We start from the raw sequence: 24265 nt of genomic DNA on the forward strand, positions 1-24265 counted from the left end.
TCTGCGAGTCTGTACACCGTTTATACTTGGAACTCGAGCCGCCAAGTCTGGGTGTCTTCAACTAGCAGCAGCTGACTGACAGGAGATCTAGCTGGGGAGCTCATCTTTCGGGGTAGCAAGTTGCAAGCTTATGACATTCACTCTTCAGAAAAACTGGTCCGCAATTCCAATTCCAGGTGAAGTTTGGAACGACTTTCTGCTGCCACTAGATGATTGTCTGCATCATCTCGCAAATCTCTTTCAGTCAGCATGCATTGAAGGGTGTTCAAGGAACACTAGCAGATTGGTGGAAGCAAGAGGAAGAGTCGGACATCATCAACCAAATTGATCTGGATTGCATCGTGTTCTGGACAGTTAGTCAAAATAAATGAAGGTGATGTTTTTGCTAAGGTATCTAAAAGTCAATGAAAGTCAATAAAGCGTCAACAGAAAGTCAATGAAATCAATGCTGGCGATTTCGACGGTTGCGATTCGCCACATTCCATTATGGAATGCTCTGCGTCGATGGACGGCCCAGATCTCCGCTAGAAAGCTTCTTTAGTTTATTGCTACAGCTCGCTCGATAACGACGCGGCAACAGGATCGCGACGAGCCACAGTGTCTAGCATTCTCTTTTGAGGCGCCAGCGCTAAGATTAAAAGATTTTCTCGTCCACTGGGCCATCGATCAATCGCCGCCGCGGCAGCGCGCATTCCATCGAGGTGAGCTGGAAATCCATCGCTGCCAGGGTTCTTATCCCCTTCCTCGCTAGGGATCCTCCATTTCGAGGCCCCAATGCAGCTCCTCCACGCGATTAGGGCTCTCGGACAACGCATTTCCGCTCGGCATTGGAGCTCGCGTCGATGATACTCCGGCGGCGATGGATCGCAGCTCCTCCTTTCCAGCTCGCAAGCTGGAGCACGATTCCGGCGGCGACGCGGCGGGGGCGCCATCGCTGGAGCACTGGCTGGTGGGATTTTGCACCATCAGGTTCGATTTAGAACAGGGACAGGTTGTGGAGGAATGCTACCCGGCCGGGGCTTTGAGCCAGGAGGAAGAGCTCGACGTGGCCTTCAGCTCCTTTCCAGACTCCATGGCCAACTCTCGAGCAAGCAAAGATTTTGGAGTGCACGACACAGTCTTCTTCTTTCGGACGCAACGACGTGGGTTGCCACTCGAGAACTCCATCTCTAGACGCAGCAGCTTGACAAGATCCACTTCCACGCTACCTTTCAAGGCCGACGATCAGGAGGGCGCTAGACTTTCGATCGACTCGGAGGTTCTCAAGAAGAAGAGCAACGAGAAGAGCGTCGGCGTGAATGGGACGACGATCAATGGTCTCGGCAAAGGTGGCCAGAAGTATCTCTACGGCTTCGTCTTCAACAGGCAGAGATACGACGCAAAGCTCAAGCGAGGTGGCGAGCAAAAGTCGGTGCTGGTTCTGTCCGAGCTGCCGCTTTACTGCGTCTTTAAGCCGCTGGTGGAGCTCCTGGGGCCGCTCTACTTTGAGAGCGGTGTGGCGGCGCTCGAGCAGGCCGCGCTACACATGTCTCGCTGGCCGCGGCCGAGGTTTGGGACGATGATGGAACTCATGCTCGGGAAAGTTGTGATCAAGTCACATCTTCCACCGCTTCACACGCTTCCGCCGGGGCCTGGAGCTTCCAGGGACGGGTTTACGAGCGCCATGGCTCCCGTGTCGCCGTCGAACAGGTCGGTTCCTCAGAGTATCTTCCACGACGTGAACCTCTACGGAGTTTTCAAGGGGCTCTTGGGGCATCTCTGGACGCTTTGGGAGCTGCTGTTGATAGGAGAGCCGCTGCTGGTGATCTCTCCCACGCCTTCTCAGTGCTGCGAGGCTGTTGCGGGGTTGATCAGCTTGATCGCGCCTCTGCCATGCAGCGTCGACTTTCGGCCGTACTTCACGATCCACGATCCGGGCTTCGCGTCGCTCAACTCATGCACGGAGGAGGACAGGATACCGCCGATGATCCTCGGCGTCACCAACGTTTTCTTCCTCAAGGCGCTCAAGATGTTTCCTCACGTCCTCTCGGTGGGAGCTTGCGGGAGCTTGGACAGGAAGAAGGTGGCAGGCAAAGCAACGTCGCAGGGTCGTCTCCAAAAGCAGATACAGCTCGTGAGGCGGCTCTATCCAGCGAACTTGCTCGCCAGGAAAGAAGGACCGCTGTGCCTGATGGGAGAGCACAGGGAAGCGCTGTGGACGACGCACAGCCCCGCGACCAAGGGAGATGTCCAGGTTCTAAACAGGCTGGTGAACGCAGAGCCATCACTTTGCATCGAAGAATCGACCTCAGTCGTCAACAATGACGCCTTGAGGCGGCATTTCCTGGAGCTCACCACAAACTTCCTGGCACCATTCGGTCCTTACTTGCGAGCGAGCACTCCCCAGGAAGGAATCTCGCCGTTCTTGGGGCCGCCGCCACTTCCACCGTTTGATGCGTTGACGTTCCTGGAAGCTTTGGCCGGAAGAGGTCCCGGGAAGTTTTTGTCCAAGCGGTCGAACACACACTGGCTCAATCTCTACAGGTTAGCTTACCTGTTGTAGTTTTTCTCCATGGTTTCTCTAAGAGATTCGTGCGTGCTTTTGGCAGGCAATTCTTGGAAGGACCGAACTTCATGCCTTGGTTCCAGAGAAGACGAGCTGTTGCCGAGCAAGAGCAACACCGTCTGTGGCGAGACGCCTGCAACAAAGCGGACGTTCGCGTGTTCCTCCGGAAGATGACGGAGGTGGAAGTCGTCGATTCGTTCAACGCTGTGGAGAGGCACCTCGCGGAAGAAATCGAGGTCAGAAACAATCGCAGCACGATTGGTTTTGGATCAACCATCCTTGGATTGTTTCTACGCAGGTTTCCAGAGAGAGCGGCATCGACTTTAACAAGACTAATGCGTTTGAGAAGATTACCGGCGATCTAAAAGCCATTTTCGAGTTCCTGCCGAAAGATCTCCAGGAGCTCATGTACCTGAATCCCCAGCGAGCAAAATTCCTTCACTTATAACACAGGATCAAATCGATCAAAGCGATGGAAGAAAGAAAGTAGTAAAAAGAGAAGAGATCGTTCACTTTTTCCAAGTGGGGATCACCATAGAATACACAGAATGGACAGTGCATTGGATTATATCAGCAAAGTCTCTGGTGATTGCTCACATAGCTTTCACATATACAAACCAACACCATATAGAGTAGAGCCCCCCAATCTCTCTTCTTTTTTTTTTTGTGATTTTTCCGTGTCCTTGTTTGCTCTCCACTCAGCTATAGCTACATACCCCCACCACCACTTAGAAACCGTGTATCTTGATTAGATCCTTCTTGACCACTCCGGCTTGGACGAGGAACTGCGACACATTCTTGCGCTGATCGCCCTGTAGCTGAATCACCTGACCCAGCTCCGGATCTTGCACCACGGTGCCGTTGCAGCAGAATTCCTGCCAAACAATCGTCGCCCACGACGAGATTTAGAGCCAATTCGAGCCAATTCGATCGAGAGAAGAGGGGAATTCGCTCTAGTCTGAGAGGGGAAAGAGGGCGATGGATCTCTCTTACCTTTTTGAAGTCCTTGAGGATCTTGTTGTAATTAAACTCCTTGCGCAGGCCTTGGACGGTGGTCAAGCTCTTGCGGCCATTTCGCTGCTGGACTCTCACATGGACGTATTCCGCGGATCCAACACCACCGGATTCCTCAGCATTCGCTTCGGCAAAGGGATCTGGCAGACAAATCCGTGAGAAAGATGGGGAGAATCAACCTAATTGGGCGGGGCGAAGAGAATTGGGGGTTGGGGATTTCTTCCTCGATCCTCAGATCCTTACCGTAGGCGCCAGGAATCTGGATGTCAGCCTCAGACATGAACTTGATCTACTGTTGTTCTTGCCGCCGCTCACGATTGAATCTAAGGCGCTTCGCTTCCCACAAACAACGAAGGGGCACGAACTGGAAAACCCTAGAAGACGGGTATCACATATATTATATTCTACCCTGCGACGTGGCGGCCGGCAAGTGGCTGGCGTTAGATTCCAAGGGTTTAGGGTTCTTCGACGCGCTTGTATGGCGGTGAGCGATGCGCCTGGCGGGAATGCGGGGGATCGTCGCGATTTCCTCGAGCGGAGCGATGGCGCTGCGGCGGCGCTCCGGCACGGCTGCTGGGAATCCCGGGAGCGCTGGTGGGACGGATGATCCTCAGGGTTCCAGGCAGGAAATCGATCTCTTGTGGCGGCCAGAGGAGAGAAGCATTGTGTTGCCTCACCTGGATCGGAGGAATATGGAATATCAGGATAAGCTGGAGCTCGTTTGGGACAAGGTGCGTGACGTTCCTGGGCATAGAGTTTCTTCCTACATTAACTGGCTCGTGGATATGGGAGAGATTGATTCCAAACCCATGGTTTTGTCGATCATCCGTAAGCTGACCAAGCGGCAAAAATACAAGACGGCTCTAGATGTAAGTTCTTCTCGTTTTGTTTTTCTTTGCAAGAGCTAAGGAGGAATTTTTTTTCTTTTGTTTCGAATGTAAAGGTTGGAAATTGGCTGCTCTTCCAGAAAGCTTTCGAGATCGATGATCGAGACTATGTCCTCCAAGTGGATTACTACGCGCACGTCGATATGTATCTAGCCGAGATGGCGTTTAACAGGCTTCCTGACGACAAGAAGACCGAGGAAGCTTACAACTATATACTGGCCGGGTTTGTGAGGAACAGGATGCTCGAGAAGGCTGTGGTAGTCATGGACAAGATCAGAGAGCTGGGCCTCGTCTCTGCATTCTCGTTGGAACAGATGACGCTGCTCTTCCATTATCTGGGGCTCGAGCGTAGAATCCCAGCGTTGGTGGTAGAAGCAAGGTCGCTCGGTCTTCACTTTCATCCGCATTTCCTCAACACTCACCTGTGGATCAAACGTCGGCATGGCGATCTTTCTGGGATGGAGGAGATTGTCGAGGAGCTAGAGCTCATGGGAAGGTCCAACGCATGGACTTATATCTTTATTGCCTCGGCGTACATCCAAGCTGGTTTGCCCGAGAAGGCTCACGCAGCACTCGGAGCAGCTGAGGCAGGAATTAGAAATGGCCGCTTCAAGAAACAACGCAAGGTGTACAACAAAATTCTCCTCCTCTACGGCCTTTTGAAAGACACGGAAGGGATCGAAAGAGTGTGGGGAATACTCAACAGCAGGCCTCTCGTAGCGGTGCACAACCATCTTTTCATGATCGAGGCTCTTGGAAGCGCCGGAAACATTGGAAGAGCTGAGGAGATCTTTGAAGAACTAAGAAAGTGTCGTGGAGTACGTAAGGAGTACAGGCAGTTTATCGTCATGGCTGGAGCTTATACCAAGAACGGGCTCATGGACAAGGCAACCGAAGTACTCTATGACTATCCGGCAAAATACAAAGCTCGACCGGTCCCTGAGCTCTACCACTACTTTATCAAGGGTTATATCAAGCGAAACGAGAAGGACTGGGCCATCGAGGCGTACGAAGAAGGCCAAAGCCTCGTCCGGTACAGGTCTACCAAGCTGTGGTATGAAACCATGCTGGAAGTTATGAGCATTTATGCGGAGAGGGGTGATGTTACCAGTGCTCTGGCGATGTTTAAGCACTGCAAGGCTTGCAAGCACAGGGATATCCGGATGTTTACACTCTTGTTCAAGACTTACGTGGTGGCCAAAGAACCTGCTCATGGCTTGATCAAGAGAATGGTTATGCTGGGATTCGAGCCAAACGACGAGATCCGGGAACTTATACTAGAGCTCAAGCCCATAAGGAAACAGTTCGAGGAGGACCGGTTTGAGAGGAAAGTCTTTGGAAAGCCACACTTGCAATGGTTAAGATGGGAAGATGATGCGGTCAAGAGGAGATGGTTTGGAAGAGGACCGCGCAGGAAAGTTAGACAGCTGCTTAGGAAAGTTAATCGGTACTATAAAAGGAAGAAGAGGGTCTGGAGCACGGAAGTTCACGATGACCCCAGCCTGGACTAGTGTACGCGGGGAAGTTAAAGATTTCTCTTGTCGTCCTGGTAACATGAGGTGAGAATGTGGCCTCCGATTTATTTGGTGCGGCAGAAAGACTGTGACGAACGGACAGTGCTACTTTAATTTTGAGGAACGGAGGAAAAGCGGTATAAAGTGAGGAATTTTTTCAACTGATTTTTCGGGAGGAGGAGGATGGGTGAGGCGGCACAGAGCTCTCCAGGGGAGCTTGTCTGTGTTACTGGAGCGAATGGTTTCTTGGCTTCGTGCCTCGTCAAGTGTCTGCTGGAGCGAGGATACTATGTTCGAGCCACTGTTCGAGATCTCGGTCTGTACTTTTTCTTTTGCTTCCTGGAAGACTATCGCCTGATATCATGATCACAGGAAATGCTGACAAGGTGTCTCACTTGCTGCGTCTTCCTGGAGCGTCGGAAAGGCTGGAGCTGCGAGAAGCCGACTTGCTAACCGAGGGTAGCTTCGATGACGTTGTGAGAGGCTGCCGAAGAGTTTTCCATACAGCTTCGCCAGTTACTGCTTTCACTGTCGATCCAGAGGTAGTGCATCAGCTCTCCGTCTTCACACGAGTTTATTCATGCTTTTTGTTTTCTCCCAGCTGGAGATGATTGCGCCGGCAGTGAATGGCACACTGAACGTCTTAAAGTCGTGTGCGAAATCTCCTTCAGTCCGGCGTGTTGTGCTGACTTCTTCGACGTCGGCGATTCGTTTCATGCCTGAGATGCCGTCCAACTCAGTCCTTGACGATACCTCTTGGAGTTCGGAAGACTTTTGCAGGAAATACAAGGTCTGTGGCTCAAAGTTTTATCTTGCTGCTAGATCTTTTCATGTTTCACAGATGTGGTACTACCTGGCGAAGACCGTTGCCGAGAGAAAAGCGTGGGAATTCGCCGAGAAAAACAACCTCGATCTTGTCACGGTGCTTCCAAGCTTCGTAGTCGGTCCGGTGCTCCCGAAGAACTTAAGCAGCACCGCTCTGGACGTGCTTGGCTTACTCAAAGGCACGGTTTGTTTCATTTTCATTTTCTTTTCCGTCTATGACATCAGATCTTCTCTTTGATCCAGGCGACGTTAAGAAGTTCTCGATCTACCCAAGGATGGGCTACGTCCACGTCGAAGACGTTGCTCTCGCTCACATCCTCGTGATGGAGGCTCCTGGAGCTCGAGGCCGCTACATATGTTCCTCCACAGTGATGGACAACGACAAGCTCGGCGAGCTCCTCGCGATGAGGTACCCGCAGTTCAATGTCCCCACCAAGTAAGTCCTTTGATCACTCGAATCTCGATCTTAAGTTTGAGTTTTCGCCTCGTCCTCCAGGTTTCCAGAGTCATACAAATCGAAATACTACACACTAGACACATCCAAACTCGAGAAACTTGGGCTCAAGTTTAGATCGGTGGAGGACATGTTTGACGACTGCCTAGAGAACTTTTATCATCGGGGCTTGTTCTCCTTGACTGACACACTCTATTGATATAGAAATATCAATGGTAAAAAGCTAAGATTAAAAGTGATAGTGGCGACGGTTGGAATGACGTGGCGCGGGCGCGCCGGCTGAATGTTCCCGCGAAAACCTAGCCCTAATTTTTTCGAAAATGCCGTGGCCGAGGGATCGATGGGAAACATCAGCTGCTTCGCGAGCGGGCCCAGAAGTAAAGAAACCTCTCCAGATCGAGTCGAGGCGCGCGTGAGCTCAATTTCTTTCTTGCTAGGGGATTTCTAGTGACGTTCACGGAGAGGAGGCGCGCGAGATGCCGATACTCGGGCGCCATGGACAAGGAGGCCGCCGAGATCACGCGAGACAAGTTCTTGGCATTGTTTGGCCCAGGTACTCTTGGATCTCGATTTTCCCCCTCCCCTCGATCCAATCCTGGTCGATTCTTGCAGGGAATCAATGCATCGAGAGGCTATTTGTCGTGGTGGACAAGGACAAGAGCGGCAAGATCAGCTTCAGGGAGATTTGCGACGCCGTGATGACAAACAGGACGATGAATGCGGGTGTCATGGGCTCTTCCCGGCTTGATGGTCAGTGAATTTCTCCCAAATCTCTTCGCATATTGATGGTGTGTTCTTGGCAGTTCTTTTCAAGTTTTACGACAAAGACGCGGATGGCAAGCTCTCCAAGTATGAAGTTGCGGATGCCATGCTTCTAGCAAACGATCAGCTTCTCCAGCCCCAGATCACCCAGGTAACTGATGAGAAATTTGGATCATCTCCAGCAATTTTCTTGTGATTTCGATCGCAGCTGGTGCAAACTATCTTTGGCGCGTACGACGAGGACAGAGATTCTCATCTCAATTTCAGGGAATTCTCCAATCTGATGAAAGCCGCTGGAATCGACTGATCAAATTCGGGAAGAAACTAGGGCTTTTTGAAAATTTGAAATCCAAAGATATGGCTAAGTTTTTGCCCTTTGTTCTGGTGACGTGTCCACGCGCTCGAAGAACCCTAAAAAGAGGGGCCATTTAGGTTTGTAGATTCGTGGCAGGGGAAATTAGATCGCCAGAGCTAGTGGCGCGGCATCGCCATCATGTTTACCCGATTCTTTGGCAAGCCCAAGCAGGAGGCAGCTGCGACCACAGTAGCGACGCTCGACAAGCTCAATGAGGTAAGAGAATTTTGTGGCTCTCGGGTTTGGGGGGTTTCTCATCAATTCGATCCCGGCAGACGCTCGAGATGCTCGAGAAGAAGGAGCGAGTGCTGCAGAAGAAGATCGCGGCGGAGGTGGAGAGGGCGAAAGGATTCACTCGGGAGAAGAACAAAAAGGGTTTGTGTCCTTTAGTTTAATTTTTCTTCTGTCAACAGTATGTTGTGTGTAGGTGCTATTGCGTGCTTGAAGAGAAAGAAGCTCTACGAGATTCAAGTAGAGCAACTTGGGAACTTCCAGCTTCGCATTCACGATCAGGTAGAGTGGATCTTCAAAATGGTTTTTTTTCGTGACGAAACTCCCAAGGTTTTTGTGCTTTGTCTGGACAGATGATTATGCTCGAGGGTGCTAAAGCCACTACCGAAACCGTCGACGCGCTGAGAAGTGGGGCTCATGCCATGAAACAAATACAAGCAGAGACGTAAGTTCTCGTACTCTTCCCAGTTTTCTCTTATCCTTTCTGTGGTTTTCTTCTCCAGAAACATTGATGACGTAGACAAGACCATGGACGAGATCAACGAACAGACAGACAACATGAAGCAAATCCAAGAAGCGTTGTCTTCGCCATTCGGAGGCACAGACTTCGACGAGGTAAGCGAGCTCAATCCAGATGCGATCCATCTCATGTTATCTAAACAACACAACTTTCCAGGATGAATTGGAGCAAGAGCTGGAAGATCTGGAAGGCCTGGAACTGGAGGAGGAACTCCTCAAGCCAGCGACCACGGCTCCAGCGACACAGCTCCCAGCAGCTCCAGCGCGTCCGGCGCAACCAGCTCGCCAGCGAGCTCCAGCACAAAAGCAAAGCACCGCCGAGGACGACGAGCTTGCTGCCTTGCAAGCCGAGATGGCCTTGTGAAAATCCAAGCCAGCTTTGTGTATATAGAGTACACACACCAACATATCCCTACAGGTGATTGATTTCCTCGAGCGAAGAAAGGCCGTGCTTTTCTATTTTCTATCGAAGGCCCGGGAGAGCGAAAGGCAGTGCTACTACTGTATAGAAGACTCGTTTGTTTGTTTTCAAGTTAAATAAGGATATTCTTCTCGACTAGTCTAGTTTATTCCAAGTTTTAGGGTTCTTAGATTTGGCGATGAGGGCGTTGGATCGTCGCGACGAGGAAGCATCGCAGTGTAATAGCTCCTGCCTCCGGCGCTATGGCGCGATTAAAGACATTCCATGTAGATGCAAGGAGTTCTTGGATGTGCGTGTTTGATTCACGCTCTGTTTGCAGGGCGAGTGTACTGCAAGAAGGGGTGCGGTAGCGGCGGCGAGAGCTGGGATGAATGTGAGTGCTGGCATTCCCATCGCGGGACGATATTTCGGAAGAATATTGAGATTTTCAGCTGTTCTTGCCTTGATCTGGTTTCGTTTCGATCGATCGCAGGTATCGAGAATTGCCGGGCGCTGTGTCACAAGGATCCGATCTACAAGGGCGAGAAGTTTGAATGGACCGCGGCGCTTGACCGATCCCCCGGCAATAAGTTCCAATCTCGGGTAATAGCCAGATTTTCGATCCATCGATGTCTCAATCTTCTTCTTTCTGGCTGAATAGAGATGCGACAAGGCGTGCTTGAGAGGATGTGCTTCCAAGGTTAGCGTGCAAGCAAACACTCACTCGATCAAACACCATTTCTTCTTAAATCTCTCCATCGCAGTTCCATGTCACGGATGAGATGCTGGCGAACAGGATTCCAGCGAAGATAGCGCGCGATCGTCGCGCCTGGAGGTGGGAACCACGGTACTCGTTTGATCCTTCGCTCTGGACCTCGGCTTGATAGAACAGAGAAATCCATGTAAGCGTTTCGAACTTGAGACGCTTTTTTACTTGACAATCCTCTCTCTTCTTTTGTTTAGGCGCCAGAGATGAGTGATGATACTGAGGAGATGGGCATTTCCTCCTCACTCCTGCGAGCTGGAAAGAGCTCTACTCCAGCATCTAGAGAGACACAAGGACAAGGTAATAGATGTGTATGGTTTTGCGGGCTTGATCCAAGCTTGCAGCAGGTCGGGATCGCCGAGGGCGGCCAAGCAGCTCGAGGCGGAGATCACTCGCCGGGGATTCAGAGGGAACAAGTCTCTTGGAAACCATCTCATCAACTTGTATGGGCGACTGGGCTGCGTGCGCGACGCAGCTGCGGCCTTCGATGGCATCGAAGAGAAGAATGTGGTGTCGTTCAATGCGATGATCACAGCGTATGCCCAGAACGGGCATTCCAGGCAGGGACTGGGCCTCTTTCGGAAGCTGCTGCTGCTGGACTCCAAGGTGGCAAACATCGTCAGCTTTATCTCGGTGATCAAGTCGTGCTGTAACGAGAGGCTCGAAGAGTGCAGATGGATCCACGGGCTGGTCGACGAAGCTGGACTGTCTACCTCGAACATCGTCGTTGGGACGGCTCTCATCAACATGTACGCTGTCTGTGGCAGCGTGGCTGACGCCGAGGCTGTCTTCGGTTCCATGGAAAGCAGGAATGAGATCACTTGGAGTGCTCTCATCGCAGCTCATGCAGCCGTTCCAGGACACGCTTGTCAGATCTGGGACATCTTCCGGGCCATGGAGAACAGTGGCGTGGTTCCCAACGAAGTCACTTTCATCAGCATGCTCTCATCGTGCACTGTTGCCGAAGATCTATCTGTTGGCAGACTGATCCACGAAGCTGCGGACAAGTATGGATATGGATCAGATGTTGTCGTCGGCAATTCGGTGCTGAACATGTACGGGAAGTGCGGAGATGTGGACCGAGCAAGGCAGCTCTTCGACGAGATGGGTGACAAGCACGCGGCTCCGGTTGCCTGGAACTCGCTGATGGGAGCATACACGCAGACTAGGAACTTTGTCCTGGCCGTGGAGCTTTTCAGCCTCATGCAGCTGGAAGGCGTCATTGCCAACAAGGTGACTTTTCTCGCTGCTCTCAACGCTTGCGCGGGCCTGGCCGAGATGACTGCTGGTAAGACTGTCGTCGACTGCGTGGTTGAGTGTGGGTTGTTTGGAGATGATTTGGTTAAGACTGCATTGGTGAGCTTGTTTGGGAAGTGCGGGTATTTGGATGTTGCTGAGAGCGTGCTTGGTGAGATTTTGGTCCCGGACTCAGTTTCATGGAACTCGATTGTTGCAGCGTATGCTTCCCAGCAGGGACACGACCAGGACGTGCTGAGAGGATTCCACCTTATGCATTCGCACGGCTTGATCCCCGAGGATGGAGTCTTTGTAGCTGCACTGAACGCTTGCTCCAACTTGGGAGCGCTCAAGCAAGGCAAGCTCGTGCACTACTTGGTCCGGGAGACCGGTGTCGAATCCACCGACGTCTTCACCGCTCTGGTAAACATGTATGGCAAATGTGGGGAGCTTCTAACTGCCAGGGAGATTTTCAGCAGCATGCCGGACGAGTTCCGGGATGCTCTCACCTGGAACGGGCTGATCAACGCGCACACGCAGCATGGCAAACCGGAGGAAGCTTTGAGTTTCTACCGGAGAATGCAGCAGGAGGGCACCCGACCGAGAAAGAGCGTATTCGTCTCGGTGCTCAACGCAGTGGCTGCACTTGGATCGTCCGTGGAAGGCCGCAGAATCCACGAACAGGTTGCCGAATGCTCGCTTGATCTGGACTCCACAGTGGGAACTTTGCTGGTAAACATGTACGCCAAGAGTGGAGACGTAGACACCGCCTGGGAGATCTTCGAGAGGATGCAGCACTCAGACACGGTCACCTGGAACTCCATGCTAGGGGCGTGCATCCAACAGAGACCGCGTTCTTCAGAGGCTCCACACGAGCAGCAGGAAAACGAAGCCGTGGTCGTCAGGCTCTTCGCCCGGATGCTACTGGAAGGGATAAGAGTGGACAGAGTGACGCTGCTCACCATGCTCTCGGCCTGTGCCTCGCACGCCAGCCTCTCGCACGGCAAGAAGCTTCACGGCCTCGTCTCCGAGCTCAACCTCTCGCTGGAATCCGACACAGGCCTCTTCAACGCGCTGGTCACCATGTACTCGCGGTGTGGAAGCTGGGAAGTCTCGCAAGCGATGTTCCACGCGATGGGCTCGTGCCACGGCGACTTGATCACCTGGAACTCGATGATCACGGCGTGTGCCCGGCACGGACAGGCGCTCCAGGCGGTGGAACTGGTGAGAGGGATGGAACAAGCAGGGTGGTCGCCGGACAAGGTGACGCTCACGGTGATACTCTCGGCGTGTAGTCACGCGGGGCTGCTAGACAAGGCGTACGAGTGCTTCCAGCTGATGCGGGGCGAGTATGAGATTGATCCGGGGCCGGATCACTACGGCAGCATTGTGGATCTGCTGTGCCGGGCTGGGAAGCTCGGGGAGGCCGAGGCGCTGATCGAGAAGCTCCCAGATCCGGCCAGCGCCGTGACATGGAGGAGCTTGCTTGGGGGATGTAGCAACCATGGAGATTTGGTGCTTGGGAGACGAGCTGCCGACGAGTTGTTTGGGATGGATCCCAGGCACCACACCACCTATGTCATGCTCTCCAACACTTACTGTGGCTGAAACAAAGATACCAAGGGTTGACTGGCCGCTGCCATTTAGTCAACTATACGGGTTGACTCCCGGTAACTCCCCATGGTAAACATCGTGATGGTTTCTCGTTCGAGCAGTGCCCGACCACACCTGGAACTTTTGCGTCACGTCGCTGTGCATGGCCAGCCCCCAGTCGAAGTCCCAAGTCGTGATCAAACCGAAGCGCATGTCGTTGAATCTCATGTAACAGAGAAGTCGCAGGGAGTTGAGACGCTCGTTTGGGCTGGCGATCACAGTTCCTCGGCTGACAAAGCGGGCAAAAACTCCGGTGATTCTACACACAGCCGTCTTCCGCCATTAGTGCGACCTCGGGCAATCCCAGCTTGGGCCTGTAGCGATGGCAGGAAGCAGTATTCACCGAGACGATATGGCACAGCCGTCGTCCCACAACCATCTTCGATTTGGGCGCAGCAGTGCTTGCTGCAAGGTGTAGCCTCCGCCACCCAAAGACGATAGATGCTTCTCAAACCTATAGAGCGTTGTCGTCGTTCAAAGCTCGCCACACGCTTGCATGGTGAAGAACAAGATCCTGCTCGTGAACGCTCACGATTGGATCGCTTGAAGTGTCATACTCTAGATCAGATTCCAGAAATTCCAAGTAGAAACTAACCATACCTTTTATTTATCCCATAAAGGTTTTGTTGCACAGCCTACATGTAAGTTCTTCCTCTAAATCTCTCCTAGAAACTTTCCTAGAACCAAGCTCCCTTTCTCCCCTCAGCGTAGACTCAAACTCTTGCAGCTGCTTGATAAATCCATCGTTGGGACGAACACACTTCCGACACGCGAGCAAGCTCTCGAGCGCCTCATCGAAGCTACACCCTTCCTTCCACATCAAATACGCAATCACCACGGATGCGCTGCGAGACCGACCGCCAACGCAGTGGACGAGCACCATGCCCTGCTCGATGCCCTCGTCGATAAACTCAAGACACTCTTGCAGCACCGGGAGTATGTCCTGGTCCTCCTTGTCCAGCAAGGGGACTATCTTGCGCACTGGCGGCTTGCCCACCATAGCTGGGCAGAGTTTCTCGAGCTTGGATTCCACGGCCTGGAACTTGCGGAGGCGATGCGGCGGCACCGTGTCGATGAAGTTACACTGTGGGTGGAGGCACACCGGTGCCAGTGAGAGGACGTGAGTGAATCCTTGCATGATCCCGCATAGATAGATCCCCGCGTCGTCGGCGTTGCTGATGTAAAGCCTCTCGCGAACTTGCTTCATTCCTTTTTGGCTGTGATCCCTGACCTAAGAAAACGGGAGTTTATATTTCTAATCTATGTATAAATATGTGCCGTCAAAGATTCAAAATACGCTGTTGAAAGCTCAAACGAATGATGGACTTTGATTCCACGAGGAAGGAACAAGGCGGCGTATGGAAGATGCAGGCTAAATCCTGGTCTTGCAAGTGAAGATCTTCCCTTGGCAAACGAGACCCGTCCAAACCAGATTCTCGTGGATGTAGCCTGGCCCAAAAGCGTTGATACGTGGGCCTGGCCTTTTGTCTGGTCAACGTGAAGGAGATGGACGTGCAAATTTGCTGAGACCATGTTGTTCCAGGACGCTGACTGGCATTGTGTGGAACAAGATTTGAGCTTTTGCAAGTCCCTGTGCATAAATCCTCATCAATTTGCGGTTAGGAAAGAGCTTTTGATGGCGGAATTTCAATTGCAAAGCTCACAACATATGCCCAGAACAGAGCAGGCATCTTAGGACGAAACTGGCTCTCTTTCAAATTGCCGGCTTTATGTCATCCCAATACTTACGAATCTGCTTAAGAGAACCCACTCTTTTGTCTTTTTGACGTTTCCACGGTCCACAGTGTGTTTTGCACAAGGTATCAAAACACTCCAGGCATTGTGTTTAATTATCTTGTCTATCTAAAAAGCATTCGGCTGGCCGAATGGCTTTCACATGAGACCAAGCATGTCGCGTGCAATCGCCCAGCCTCGCATTTCCTTTTGAACCTCAGTGCTGCAGCAAAGGCTGACCACGAGGAGCTAGTGGACATCGTCAAATTGAAAGAAGGCGTCCCGGTTCCAAGAGTGATTAGGGGACAACCTTGTCATTCAAAACACGAGAAGACAAATCTCTCTCTCTCTCTCTCTCTCTCACACAGCACCAGCATCTTCCACCAAAAAACCCAATGGATTCCCTTCATACACTAGTCTCAAATGGCTGCGAGGATTCATAGCAATACCACCGTAGAGAATTGTCCTATGGACGTCTGCTACCAGTGAGCATACATACCTTGCCGAGTACTTCTTTGGAAACTGGCCTTTGCCTCTTCTAATATCATCAATGTAGCGTCGGAGTCCTTGAGGCCAATCGAAATACCTTGCATCGTTCACGGAATAGATTTGTCCTGAGAGAGGATAGCCTCAAAGTTAGCAAGCTTTTCTCCAAGGTCTAACGTACCTCTCTCGGGAACTTTAACGTCGGGCTTGAGACACACAGAGAGAGAGAGAGAGAGAGACAACAGGCCCTAAAAACCATTTACCTTAAATAGAGAGAGAGAAGCAAATAAACCATTTATAAATATAAAATTACAGAAGATGTAACATTCTTTAAATATTCTCAAACAATTACAGCAAACATTTTATCCATCTAGACTGTTATTCCACTGAAACGCTTCAGGAAGACTGTATCCCCAACCTGGAGCTGGATCAGCGGAAGGTAGATGTTCTATGTCCTCAAAGCCAGAAAACATGATATTGTCCAGTTGCTCCTTGTGGTCTGCCTCCTCATCCGCTCGAATTGTCCCCTTGTCGTCGTTTTGATCGTCCTCGGCCACAACCTGAAGCTCCGAGGGGCTCATTTCCGAATCAGAACAGCTCTCTCCTTTTTGAACATCGAGAGAACATCCAGGACTGTTCTTGTTGTAGGCTCCACTCCCGCTTTTCCTATAGATCTTGCAAAGTGTAAATTCGTTCTGCACACACATACCATTGAAACAATCAGCAAGATGGAGGAACTCTCGACTACAGCACCTTGAACTGCGCGTTTTGCTCGTCCGGGAGCCTATATTCGCTCATGATCCATGGAGTCTTCTCTCCTTTCGGTGCCTTGCCTTTGTAGAACACGAGGGTTTTTCTCAATCCAATGCTGGTGTTGTTCTCCTTGTCCATGACTGGCTTGTCAGTTCCAGTAGCCTTCCAGTAGCCCGATGGGGTCACTCGGTTTGGCCTGGACCCATTCGGGTACTTGTGCTGCCTTGGCACGAAGAAATACCACTCGGTGTCTCCCATGTGTGCGAGAGAAATCGCCAGGCCTGAAGTCCAAGGGAGACAATTGTTTAGAATTCGAAGGATATCGTCACTGGAGCAGCAGTAGCAAGAGTAACAATGCAAGAGCAAAAAAGCAAGAGCACAAAAGGAAAAGCAAGAGCAAAAAAGGAAGCAAGAGAGCTCACCAGGCAACTCCCATGGATCGTGCTTGACCAGGTCGATAACCGCAATGAGTTCCACTCCCAATTCCTTCTCCTCGGCCAATTTCCTCAAGTAGTATCCAACGAGCTCGTACTCCGTGGGTGAAAATCGAAATCCCGGCAATTTCTCCATTACTGCAACTCGTCTCCCCAGCCTCATCCTCTCCAGCCTCGACAGAAAAACACTGAGCATATAAATATGGAGGAAATTCGTGTATTGGGGATATTCTCAGCTCTAGACGGTCAATAGACTTTCAACAAAACTGGAGATGCCATTGCGACATGCATGCGTTGGACCACTTTGAATAGATGCACCCCTCATCGCTGTCCCCATTACGTCTAGAAATTTGCCGAACGCTCGTCAGTCATAGTCTTAGGTCTCCATCGTCAAGGTTTCTACATTCATCCTGACCAAGCCCCGTTCAAACTTGGATTTTCAAAGTTTAGTCACGGGGATGTATCGAAAGTGCTCCTGGCTATGAAGCTTCCCGATCCAATTGTATCAGACAAGATTTTCTTCAAGTTCAGTTACCTGTACTTCTAAGCCACGATTACGAACGTCTCTATTACAACAAGGACAAGAATGAATGCAAAAAGCTCGAGTCGTCATTCAGAGCGGGGACCGATCCAAATCACTAGCCCTTGGAAAAGGAAAAGGAATGGCGCAAGCATGAACTATAAAGGGGGGGTAGCCTATAAGAAACTATAAAGATTTTGCTTGGAACATTATAGAAAAGAATTTTACAAAGACGTACCCGACCGTGGGGTCCAAATACTTGCGTTTCACGAGACGAAGTTTGGACTACACTTTGCCGCCCGTGTCCAAGTTTTGTCATTTGGACAACCAGGCCGGTCATTACAACACATTCTGAACATAAAAACCAGAGAAAAACATCATTCCAATTAAAGAAGAAGAAAAAACAAAATTAGAAATAATCAGCGTTTGCAAAACCCGTGGGATATTTGTCGAGTATTCCCAGAAGCCATCGCAACAAAATTGCCCCCTTTCTCATCACATGGTTCGATGTGTCACGTAGGTGATACTGCTCAATCAAAATGCTACGAGTCAGTTCCCCCTCCGCATTCTCATCTCTTTTGCTTAATTCTGCAAGGTGGAGCACTAAGTCGTAAACGAGTCCCAAGATGAGAAAAGAATACGCACGCACACGCATCACACGCTAAGCAAAGAGAAACAAGCTCACGAAGTAGCTGCACCCCGTACCTGAAGCAGTGGATGCCTAGCGAGCCCGTGATCTCGCGTATGACGCTAACAGCAAAGTGCATGTACAGTGCCACTGCAGAGAAAACACCAAAAGTTCTATCAACAGAGCGAGATAAAGGCCATCTCACTTGTGTATGCACAGTAGACAAGGAGCAAAAGGAACTCGTCGAATAAAGGTTTCCTGGACAAAAGCGAAATCTCAGGCCAGAGAAAAAAACAAGTTTATGAATGTCATACCCTCCAAGGACTTTAGATGAGAGCGCATTGGCGATGGCAAGTGGCAGGAGAACTAACGACTGCTCAACAATAACAGCAGACGTTATCATTTTCTCCGAAAGCAGTCACAAGATACATACCAGGCACATGCCCGTCTTTAGTCCTTTGGGCTCATCACAGAGATGCGACAGGATCATCCTTCCCTGCCATAATTTGAAGACAAAGACAAAATGATGATCAACGAATTAAGCTCGCGCATCGCTTACCACCAAGTACCCGAACGCAAAACCCGAACCCAATAGCATGAGATGTGGCTGGGTGCGAAGCACATCAGTAGGTGACAGCCAACCCCTAAAACAAGCTTGTCAGTAGTGAAAAAACAAAAACAAAAGGAAACTGGCTTTACCATATCACAATGCTTCCAAGAAGCACAAAGAACGGCACCAGCTGGAAAGGGACAGTCTCAGCGTCAGTAATAGACTTACAAAACCAGGGCGCATTACCATGGCCAATGCTCGCAGCATGCTTCCTTTACGCGCGTGAACAACTTTGTAGACATTGATCACGCTACAAAGAAGGTCAGACGATGGAAATGAGTGAGATTGTTCATAAACAAATAAATGCTTACTTAGACAGAATGGTTGGCAAAACAGCAACTGGTAGCATTAACCATATGATAAAAACGTTCACCGGCATGTCTAAGAATCAAATCAATTCATTAGTTTCACAAGACAAGAAACCAGAAAATCAACTAACCAGGAAGTAGCGGTAGACCACGCAGGAACGGTATGGCTTCTCTAAAGTTGTGCTGCCACCAAACAGGGCCTGAAATGAGAAATACTATTAGATTTTAAGACATAGATAGCAAGGCCCGTACCAACAAGAGATGTGAAAAAATGAATCAGATAGATCAACATGAGACCCTCAGTGGGGCCATTGACTTCAGGAAGAATCAAAGTATTTGTGAAGTAGCTGTAACTCAGATTAAACCGGCTGTTAAATAGAGAAACTAGAAACGTACTGCTCCCAGGTAGCCATGTAAAAAGGAACAGTTGCTATGGCCCAGAACCAGAGAGTATGCGATCCACTCATAACAGAAGCACCGAAAGCCATCGTTTCGAACTAGGAAAAACAATATGAATCGACAGGTTAATACAAAAAAGGTTGGCATACCGCACAAGAGAGGGCATCGCAGCCTGGCAGAATGTGTTAGTCATTAAACTTCAGCACAGATAAATTACAGCATACCATGGTCAAACAATTCTCCAAGAGGACTGGAAGAATTGGTTCGCCTCGCCTGTTTACCGTCTACCGCATCAAACGTCTGCGGAAGCAAAGCCTTTCGTTGCAAACTCAATTTGCTTTCACAGCTCACCTGGTAAAGAAACAAAAGCAGCCCATGGAGGAAGTGCACCCATTTGGGACTGGGGGAGTCCATGTGAGGAGAGTACACCTTAACGCAGCACGCACAAACATTAGAGATCTAAACAAGAACGCAAAAACCTCAAACAAAAACGTGGAGAACTTACATAGCTCAGGAACGCCGATGCCACCACGAGAAGAAATCCAGACAAGGTAATCTGTCCACATTACATATAAATCGTCCACGAAAGAAAATCAACCAAAAAACACGAACCATGTTCGGTCTGTGCAAAATAAAAGGACAAAAGAATAAAAAACGTTTCTCTAGAAAGGTTAACAAAGCGAGAAAAACTCACGGCATCCAGAGTGGGAACAAGTTGACAAATCGCGACCAGAAGGGCTGGAACACGTACTTGGCCATGTAAGATTTGTCCACGCCGCTGTACTTATATCTGTGCAGTGCTTCCAGGCCATGCTTGCCGATGTATCGACCTCCGTTTAGCTCAACCCTGGAGAAAACACACAAATCAGACCACAATCCCCAGCAATGCCGCGGATTACACTCACATCGTGCTCGAAATCGCGAATCCAATGCGCCGGAGAGCCGATCCGGGGCTAGCGCATTGCTGCCGAGAAGCAGCGCCAAGCCCAGCGATCGAAGAACCCTAGCTCAAAACCCTCTAGAAGAAAGCGCGCTCCCAGGGAATATTTTAATGTCCGGTAGATGCCAGGAATATTACCTCCGTGCTGTTCGAGAGCATTGTTCCCCCTCTCTCACGCCCAGCGATGGCGCGCGTTGTGAATGTGGACGAGTATGAAGATCTAGCTAGGGTTAAGATGCCGAAGATGTACTACGATTTCTACGCGGGCGGCGCCGAGGACAAGTGGACGCTGCGCGAGAATCGCAGCGCCTTCTCGAGGATCAGGTAAGATTTCGACGAGGGATTCTTGGGGATTGGCTTGGCGCTCTCATCAGTCCCGTGCTTCTCCAGGATCCGGCCGCAAGTTCTTGTGGATGTCAGCCACACGGATCTCACAACCTCGGTTCTCGGATTGAAGATTGCTTGTCCGATCATGGTCGCCCCGACCGCATTGCACAAGCTCGCGCATCCCGAGGGTAAATTCATCGAGGTTTTTACGCGGTGCTTTTACCATATTACGCTGCGTTTTTACTATATTACTACTTTCAGGAGAATTAGCTACTGCAAGAGCTACTGCTGCCGCAAATACTGTCATGGTGAGTGAAGAGATCGATCACGCTTCACGCTTCGAGCCAAGACTTTTTTGGCAGATAACTTTCAAAGGTTTTCTCATTTCTTCTTCTTCTTCTTCTTTTTGCTAAGGTTGTATCGACATCTTCAAGTCACACCATTGAGGAGATCGCGGACACAGGTCCTGGAATTCGATTCTTTCAGTTGTATGTAAGTCTTCTCTGGATTTAAAACTCACACTGTTTCTAAAAGCTTCTGTGTTCCAGATATTCAACAAGGTTAGAGCTATGGAGCTCGTTGCTCGAGCGGAGAAGGCTGGCTACAAAGCCATTGTTCTCACCGTTGATACTCCAATTCTTGGAAGAAGAGAGGATGATTTACGAAACAGGTAACTCGAAACAAGCGTTACAGAAGCCAGCTTGTGATTTTTAAGTGTCGGAGCAGACTAGTTTTGCCACCAGATGTGAGTATGAAGCTAATTGACGGCATTGGCGAGCAACATTCTCAGGTATATCTTTACTTTCCAGCATTTCCGAGCCTTTTCTTTTGGTTTTCTTCTTGCAGCCAACGGAACCGGGCTCTTCTCTTGCCGCCGTCGCATCCGAGTACAAAGACAAATCCATCACTTGGAAGGTGACTCATTGGATTCAGTTTTCCATCTAACATTGTAATGGATACATTTTTGTGAAGGATGTCCAAGCTTTCATGAAGCTAACGAAACTCCCATTCTTGCTCAAGGGGATACTCACCAAAGAAGACGGTACTGAGTTTGCCTCCGGCTCTTTTCTGTGTTGACTATGAGTTTCTTTGTGCTGTTTGTTTTCAGCTCTGAAGGCTATCGACATCTGTGTCGACGGGATCATTGTTTCCAACCACGGTGGCAGGCAGCTAGATCACGTCCCAGCAACGATCTCTGTGCTTGAAGAGGTGGCAATCACTAGAAACAGTTGTTACGTAATTCGGTTGCTCTTGACAGACTTTTTTGGAGTGACAGGTGGTAGCAGCAGCCGCTGGTCGGTGTCCTGTCTTCGTCGATGGAGGCATTAGACGAGGCACGGATGTTTTCAAAGCGCTCGCTCTCGGTGCTAGTGGAGTTTTCGTAAGTTTTCATGTGTTCTTGTGGCTTTCAGGAGCAATTGTGACATGGTGTGGTGATTTCTCTCAGGTTGGGAGGCCCGTCCTGTTCGGTCTGGCCATCGATGGCGAGCAAGGCGTGAAGAAAGTGCTAGACATGCTCAAGGACGAGCTGAGAACCACCATGGTAATTGCTGGCTGCCCAACACTCGCTCATATAAATCGATCGAGCGTCCAAACGCCAGAGGAGAAACCATCCAGCAAGCTCTAGCAATCAAGCAAGAAAAACGCTGCTCAAAGTCACTGCCATTTTTTTCTGTTGAAAATTTGGATTGTGTGACAAACAAACTTTGTGCGTGATCTTCTCACGTCACTTGTGCGGCGTCTCCCACACAAAGTTTCTCTTCTCGCAGTCCTCAAACATGTTGATCCGCCATGGAACCTGCGCGATGATCTTGTCACGCACCACTGCGAAGCTCACCTGATCGCGCGGCGTGAATCTGTCGAGCTCGTTGAACCACAGGCACGAGAAGAGATTGGTGAGCGGCGTGTGCTCCCTCAGCACCGCGCAGCTGTCCGGGACATCGCTCACCAGCGGCATCCTGGCGGCGCGGTCATACGGAAGGAGCCCATCGTGCGTACGGTAGAACTCCATCTGCGCGTCCATCTTGGCCTTGCTCTCGTACCTCCGGTACCGGATCGTTGCCTCGGCCTCCTCGAAAGCGTCCGCGCGCTCGAAATGGTTGGAGATGGCCATGGTGTCGCCGCTCCTCCACAGGAACCTCTCCAGGATCTGGATGGGATCCGCCACCATCTGGAGCTTGGCGTCGATCCAGATGGAGAAGCGCGCGTTGGGGACGAGCCTGTGCAGTAGCATCTTTGGAATCTCGCCCTTGGATCGGTTGTCTCCCTCGTATGCGTCGCTTCGTACGAGGATGATCCTCCACGCCCCGGCTGGAGTTCCTTCCACCTGGAGAGATTCCAGCGTCTTGTCGTCGACGAACATTGCGAAGCAAACCGTCCTGGCGCTGGTGCTGCTCAGGTTCGCGGGAGGCTTGAGCACGTCATAGTTGCCGAAGATCGCGGATGCGACCACGATTCCCCTGCATTCTCGGAGATAATCCATGTCGGCCTCCTCCTGGATCTCGAATCCGGAGCCCTCTCTCCCTGGCTCCACTCCGGCCCTGGCGAATCCACACGGAATTGCCATCGACTCTCTGATCTTGAAGGACCTCTCGCGCTCTTCCAGGCTGAAATTCCCGCCAAATGGTGTGGAGTTCGTCGAGCCTGCGCGGTGGAGATAAGTGAGCGTGGAGAGCACGAGTTCTGGGAAGATCCCTTGTAGGGGCAGCGCTTTCAGCGCCTGATCCACTGGAACGTAGCACACCGGGCAATTGCAAAGCCAGCAGGGAGCGCGAGAGGGATTTGGAAAAGATCTGCAGGGATGGCCTTGAGGTAGCGGTGGATCTTTGAAATTCGCGGGCGGGAAAACGCGAAGAACTGGACGGCTGCTAAAGAGTATCATGCGCTGTATGACGGCTCCATCGTTTATGACACTCCATGATACCCACAAAGCAACGATCAAACAACAAACAACAAGAAATCTTGCAAGGGGCCTCTCCATGTTAAGTACTCCTCTTCTTGAAGGTGTGTGCAGTCCCTCTTTTCCATGTCCATGCATTAAAACTTTACGCTAAGCAATGGAGAGATTTTCCTCCACTGTACTAGTCACGTTTTCATGTCAATCTCCGCCTACACATGGAAGCACATAGAGGAACTGCCGCTTGGCATATTCTATTGCCAACTCGGAATAGTTATTATATTAATGAAGTGTTTTTACATAATTCACTAAGATTGATTTGGTGTTTTCTTACCATTTATAAATTACATTTACATAATTCATTACGATTGATTCACTTTTTTCTTACCATTTATAAACTTTTATATGACGAAAATTATGTGATTAACTTGTATCCAGTTTTAAATTTTGTATACATATATCTAAATGTTGATGTATTATTTCTATCTAACAAGTTTCGATTATATAACGAACATATGATTTGAGAGGATCAGTCATCCCATGAACCAAGATTTTCTGAATGGCCAGTGACATTTGAAGAATTTCTATAAGATTATCATCTTGTATTTTTTAATCAAAATTATTATAGATTAATTGATACAATTATTAAAAAAATATATATGTATACTTTAGAATCATACTCCTTATTTGCATCACATATTCCAATTTAAAAATATCTAGTTATATTTATTGTAGATACTCTAGATAGATAGACTAAATCTAGAGCACTCTAAATGGAGGGTTAAGTTTGTTATAGCAAAGAGGTGGTGAGATTTAATGCATCTACTTGATCTGGATAGGAGTAGTGATTGATCTGGTTATTTTATTTTATTTTATTCATATTGTTCGTTTGGTGAGATACTAGAAAAGATATGTTCTGATCATTAAGAACAGTTTGAACCAACTATGTTCTAGCACATATAAGCACAGCTATTTTCTATTATCTCACCAAAAATGAAATAAAATTACCAAATAGATCACTACTCCTCTCCCGATTAAGTAGATGCATAAAATCTCGCCATTTTTTTGC

The 24265-nt window shown here is 49.9% G+C and overlaps 11 protein-coding genes across 13 annotated transcripts; 6 read left to right on the top strand and 5 right to left on the bottom strand.

Annotated features, from left to right (window-relative positions):
* The first annotated feature begins 568 nt into the window (after positions 1-568).
* Positions 569-3143, top strand: LOC9663147 (protein DENND6A). The gene is made up of 4 exons (XM_024669865.1): positions 569-701; positions 752-2523; positions 2589-2781; positions 2844-3143. Exons 2-4 carry the CDS (start codon positions 860-862, stop codon positions 2991-2993), a joined length of 2007 nt encoding a protein of 668 aa, XP_024525633.1. The 5' UTR covers positions 569-701; positions 752-859; the 3' UTR covers positions 2994-3143.
* LOC9633571 (protein translation factor SUI1 homolog) lies at positions 3086-3937 on the bottom strand. The gene is made up of 3 exons (XM_002960792.2): positions 3803-3937; positions 3539-3699; positions 3086-3420 (listed from the first exon to the last, which is right to left on the bottom strand). The coding sequence occupies exons 1-3, from the start codon at positions 3837-3839 to the stop codon at positions 3274-3276; spliced, it is 345 nt and encodes a 114-aa protein (XP_002960838.1). The 5' UTR covers positions 3840-3937; the 3' UTR covers positions 3086-3273.
* A 97-nt stretch (positions 3938-4034) lies between these two features.
* LOC9663148 (pentatricopeptide repeat-containing protein At1g07590, mitochondrial) lies at positions 4035-5985 on the top strand. Its single transcript, XM_024669873.1, has 2 exons — positions 4035-4428; positions 4503-5985. The coding sequence occupies exons 1-2, from the start codon at positions 4051-4053 to the stop codon at positions 5955-5957; spliced, it is 1833 nt and encodes a 610-aa protein (XP_024525641.1). The 5' UTR covers positions 4035-4050; the 3' UTR covers positions 5958-5985.
* Positions 5986-6143: 158 nt separating this feature from the next.
* On the top strand, positions 6144-7480 carry LOC9633572 (tetraketide alpha-pyrone reductase 1). The gene is made up of 6 exons (XM_024669883.1): positions 6144-6276; positions 6333-6502; positions 6562-6750; positions 6802-6964; positions 7029-7221; positions 7282-7480. The coding sequence occupies exons 1-6, from the start codon at positions 6144-6146 to the stop codon at positions 7436-7438; spliced, it is 1005 nt and encodes a 334-aa protein (XP_024525651.1). The 3' UTR covers positions 7439-7480.
* Positions 7481-8399: 919 nt separating this feature from the next.
* Positions 8400-9665, top strand: LOC112345549 (vacuolar protein sorting-associated protein 32 homolog 1-like). Its single transcript, XM_024672556.1, has 6 exons — positions 8400-8572; positions 8632-8731; positions 8784-8869; positions 8941-9032; positions 9091-9202; positions 9264-9665. The coding sequence occupies exons 1-6, from the start codon at positions 8495-8497 to the stop codon at positions 9468-9470; spliced, it is 675 nt and encodes a 224-aa protein (XP_024528324.1). The 5' UTR covers positions 8400-8494; the 3' UTR covers positions 9471-9665.
* A 25-nt stretch (positions 9666-9690) lies between these two features.
* LOC9663149 (pentatricopeptide repeat-containing protein At1g05750, chloroplastic) lies at positions 9691-13164 on the top strand. Of its 2 annotated transcripts, XM_024672543.1 has the most exons (7): positions 9691-9793; positions 9847-9900; positions 10000-10109; positions 10168-10206; positions 10271-10408; positions 10470-11560; positions 11729-13164. In XM_024672543.1, exons 6-7 carry the CDS (start codon positions 10486-10488, stop codon positions 13114-13116), a joined length of 2463 nt encoding a protein of 820 aa, XP_024528311.1. In that variant the 5' UTR covers positions 9691-9793; positions 9847-9900; positions 10000-10109; positions 10168-10206; positions 10271-10408; positions 10470-10485; the 3' UTR covers positions 13117-13164. The 2 variants fall into 2 exon arrangements, with proteins under 2 accessions (XP_024528311.1, XP_024528316.1); XM_024672548.1 differs by lacking the exons at positions 9691-9793; positions 9847-9900; positions 10000-10109; positions 10168-10206; positions 10271-10408 and having other exon boundaries at positions 10476-10572; positions 10620-11560.
* A 604-nt stretch (positions 13165-13768) lies between these two features.
* Positions 13769-14368, bottom strand: LOC9663150 (dual specificity protein phosphatase 1B). Its single transcript, XM_002960793.2, has one exon. The coding sequence runs from the start codon at positions 14366-14368 to the stop codon at positions 13769-13771; it is 600 nt and encodes a 199-aa protein (XP_002960839.2).
* Positions 14369-15685: 1317 nt separating this feature from the next.
* Positions 15686-16738, bottom strand: LOC9663151 (NAC domain-containing protein 35). The gene is made up of 3 exons (XM_002960794.2): positions 16557-16738; positions 16135-16415; positions 15686-16076 (listed from the first exon to the last, which is right to left on the bottom strand). The coding sequence occupies exons 1-3, from the start codon at positions 16729-16731 to the stop codon at positions 15744-15746; spliced, it is 789 nt and encodes a 262-aa protein (XP_002960840.2). The 5' UTR covers positions 16732-16738; the 3' UTR covers positions 15686-15743.
* Positions 16739-17448: 710 nt separating this feature from the next.
* Positions 17449-20064, bottom strand: LOC9633573 (choline/ethanolaminephosphotransferase 1). 2 transcript variants are annotated; one of them, XM_024671953.1, is made up of 19 exons: positions 19939-20064; positions 19728-19880; positions 19646-19655; positions 19539-19589; positions 19385-19462; positions 19258-19333; positions 19183-19205; positions 19031-19131; positions 18887-18981; positions 18766-18834; positions 18638-18707; positions 18513-18576; positions 18416-18456; positions 18276-18360; positions 18150-18212; positions 18031-18089; positions 17922-17974; positions 17794-17866; positions 17449-17614 (listed from the first exon to the last, which is right to left on the bottom strand). In XM_024671953.1, coding segments are annotated over exons 1-19 (1197 nt in total). In that variant the 5' UTR covers positions 19941-20064; the 3' UTR covers positions 17449-17583. The 2 variants fall into 2 exon arrangements, with proteins under 2 accessions (XP_024527721.1, XP_002960841.1); XM_002960795.2 differs by having other exon boundaries at positions 17449-17676; positions 19939-20063.
* Positions 20065-20073: 9 nt separating this feature from the next.
* On the top strand, positions 20074-22071 carry LOC9633574 ((S)-2-hydroxy-acid oxidase GLO1). Its single transcript, XM_024671971.1, has 11 exons — positions 20074-20297; positions 20364-20488; positions 20562-20608; positions 20715-20792; positions 20849-20970; positions 21027-21090; positions 21147-21215; positions 21273-21342; positions 21409-21509; positions 21577-21681; positions 21748-22071. Exons 1-11 carry the CDS (start codon positions 20158-20160, stop codon positions 21925-21927), a joined length of 1101 nt encoding a protein of 366 aa, XP_024527739.1. The 5' UTR covers positions 20074-20157; the 3' UTR covers positions 21928-22071.
* On the bottom strand, positions 22027-23280 carry LOC9633575. The gene has a single exon (XM_002960796.2). It carries the CDS (start codon positions 23278-23280, stop codon positions 22027-22029), a length of 1254 nt encoding a protein of 417 aa, XP_002960842.2.
* Positions 23281-24265: the final 985 nt, after the last annotated feature.

Source organism: Selaginella moellendorffii, unplaced genomic scaffold (assembly GCF_000143415.4).
Source record: "Selaginella moellendorffii unplaced genomic scaffold, v1.0 SELMOscaffold_0, whole genome shotgun sequence".
Classification (NCBI taxonomy): domain Eukaryota; kingdom Viridiplantae; phylum Streptophyta; class Lycopodiopsida; order Selaginellales; family Selaginellaceae; genus Selaginella; species Selaginella moellendorffii.

Excerpts from the sequence above, each read along its gene's own strand:
- LOC9663147 (XM_024669865.1), top strand. The coding sequence starts at position 860 with ATGGATCGCAGCTCCTCCTTTCCAGCTCGCAAGCTGGAGCACGATTCC. Across the intron at positions 2,524-2,588 it reads CACTGGCTCAATCTCTACAG|GCAATTCTTGGAAGGACCGA; the intron begins GTTAGCTTACCT and ends TGCTTTTGGCAG. Across the intron at positions 2,782-2,843 it reads ACCTCGCGGAAGAAATCGAG|GTTTCCAGAGAGAGCGGCAT; the intron begins GTCAGAAACAAT and ends GTTTCTACGCAG.
- LOC9633571 (XM_002960792.2), bottom strand. The coding sequence starts at position 3,839 with ATGTCTGAGGCTGACATCCAGATTCCTGGCGCCTACG. Across the intron at positions 3,700-3,802 it reads CCAGATTCCTGGCGCCTACG|ATCCCTTTGCCGAAGCGAAT; the intron begins GTAAGGATCTGA and ends TTTGTCTGCCAG. Across the intron at positions 3,421-3,538 it reads TCCTCAAGGACTTCAAAAAG|GAATTCTGCTGCAACGGCAC; the intron begins GTAAGAGAGATC and ends ATTGTTTGGCAG.
- LOC9663148 (XM_024669873.1), top strand. The coding sequence starts at position 4,051 with ATGCGCCTGGCGGGAATGCGGGGGATCGTCGCGATTTCCTCGAGCGGA. Across the intron at positions 4,429-4,502 it reads AATACAAGACGGCTCTAGAT|GTTGGAAATTGGCTGCTCTT; the intron begins GTAAGTTCTTCT and ends TCGAATGTAAAG.
- LOC9633572 (XM_024669883.1), top strand. The coding sequence starts at position 6,144 with ATGGGTGAGGCGGCACAGAGCTCTCCAGGGGAGCTTGTCTGTGTTACT. Across the intron at positions 6,277-6,332 it reads AGCCACTGTTCGAGATCTCG|GAAATGCTGACAAGGTGTCT; the intron begins GTCTGTACTTTT and ends TCATGATCACAG. Across the intron at positions 7,222-7,281 it reads CAGTTCAATGTCCCCACCAA|GTTTCCAGAGTCATACAAAT; the intron begins GTAAGTCCTTTG and ends CTCGTCCTCCAG.
- LOC112345549 (XM_024672556.1), top strand. The coding sequence starts at position 8,495 with ATGTTTACCCGATTCTTTGGCAAGCCCAAGCAGGAGGCAGCTGCGACC. Across the intron at positions 8,573-8,631 it reads CGCTCGACAAGCTCAATGAG|ACGCTCGAGATGCTCGAGAA; the intron begins GTAAGAGAATTT and ends CGATCCCGGCAG. Across the intron at positions 9,203-9,263 it reads GAGGCACAGACTTCGACGAG|GATGAATTGGAGCAAGAGCT; the intron begins GTAAGCGAGCTC and ends ACAACTTTCCAG.
- LOC9663149 (XM_024672543.1), top strand. The coding sequence starts at position 10,486 with ATGATACTGAGGAGATGGGCATTTCCTCCTCACTCCTGCGAGCTGGAA. Across the intron at positions 11,561-11,728 it reads CCTGGCCGAGATGACTGCTG|CGTATGCTTCCCAGCAGGGA; the intron begins GTAAGACTGTCG and ends CGATTGTTGCAG.
- LOC9663150 (XM_002960793.2), bottom strand. The coding sequence starts at position 14,368 with ATGAAGCAAGTTCGCGAGAGGCTTTACATCAGCAACGCCGACGACGCG.
- LOC9663151 (XM_002960794.2), bottom strand. The coding sequence starts at position 16,731 with ATGAGGCTGGGGAGACGAGTTGCAGTAATGGAGAAATTGCCGGGATTT. Across the intron at positions 16,416-16,556 it reads CGATCCATGGGAGTTGCCTG|GCCTGGCGATTTCTCTCGCA; the intron begins GTGAGCTCTCTT and ends CTTGGACTTCAG. Across the intron at positions 16,077-16,134 it reads AGCAAAACGCGCAGTTCAAG|AACGAATTTACACTTTGCAA; the intron begins GTGCTGTAGTCG and ends ATGTGTGTGCAG.
- LOC9633573 (XM_024671953.1), bottom strand. Across the intron at positions 18,577-18,637 it reads TTGCCAACCATTCTGTCTAA|CGTGATCAATGTCTACAAAG; the intron begins GTAAGCATTTAT and ends CCTTCTTTGTAG. Across the intron at positions 17,975-18,030 it reads TCATCTAAAGTCCTTGGAGG|GAAACCTTTATTCGACGAGT; the intron begins GTATGACATTCA and ends GCTTTTGTCCAG.
- LOC9633574 (XM_024671971.1), top strand. The coding sequence starts at position 20,158 with ATGGCGCGCGTTGTGAATGTGGACGAGTATGAAGATCTAGCTAGGGTT. Across the intron at positions 21,091-21,146 it reads TTGGCGAGCAACATTCTCAG|CCAACGGAACCGGGCTCTTC; the intron begins GTATATCTTTAC and ends TTCTTCTTGCAG. Across the intron at positions 21,510-21,576 it reads CGATCTCTGTGCTTGAAGAG|GTGGTAGCAGCAGCCGCTGG; the intron begins GTGGCAATCACT and ends TTGGAGTGACAG.
- LOC9633575 (XM_002960796.2), bottom strand. The coding sequence starts at position 23,280 with ATGGAGAGGCCCCTTGCAAGATTTCTTGTTGTTTGTTGTTTGATCGTT.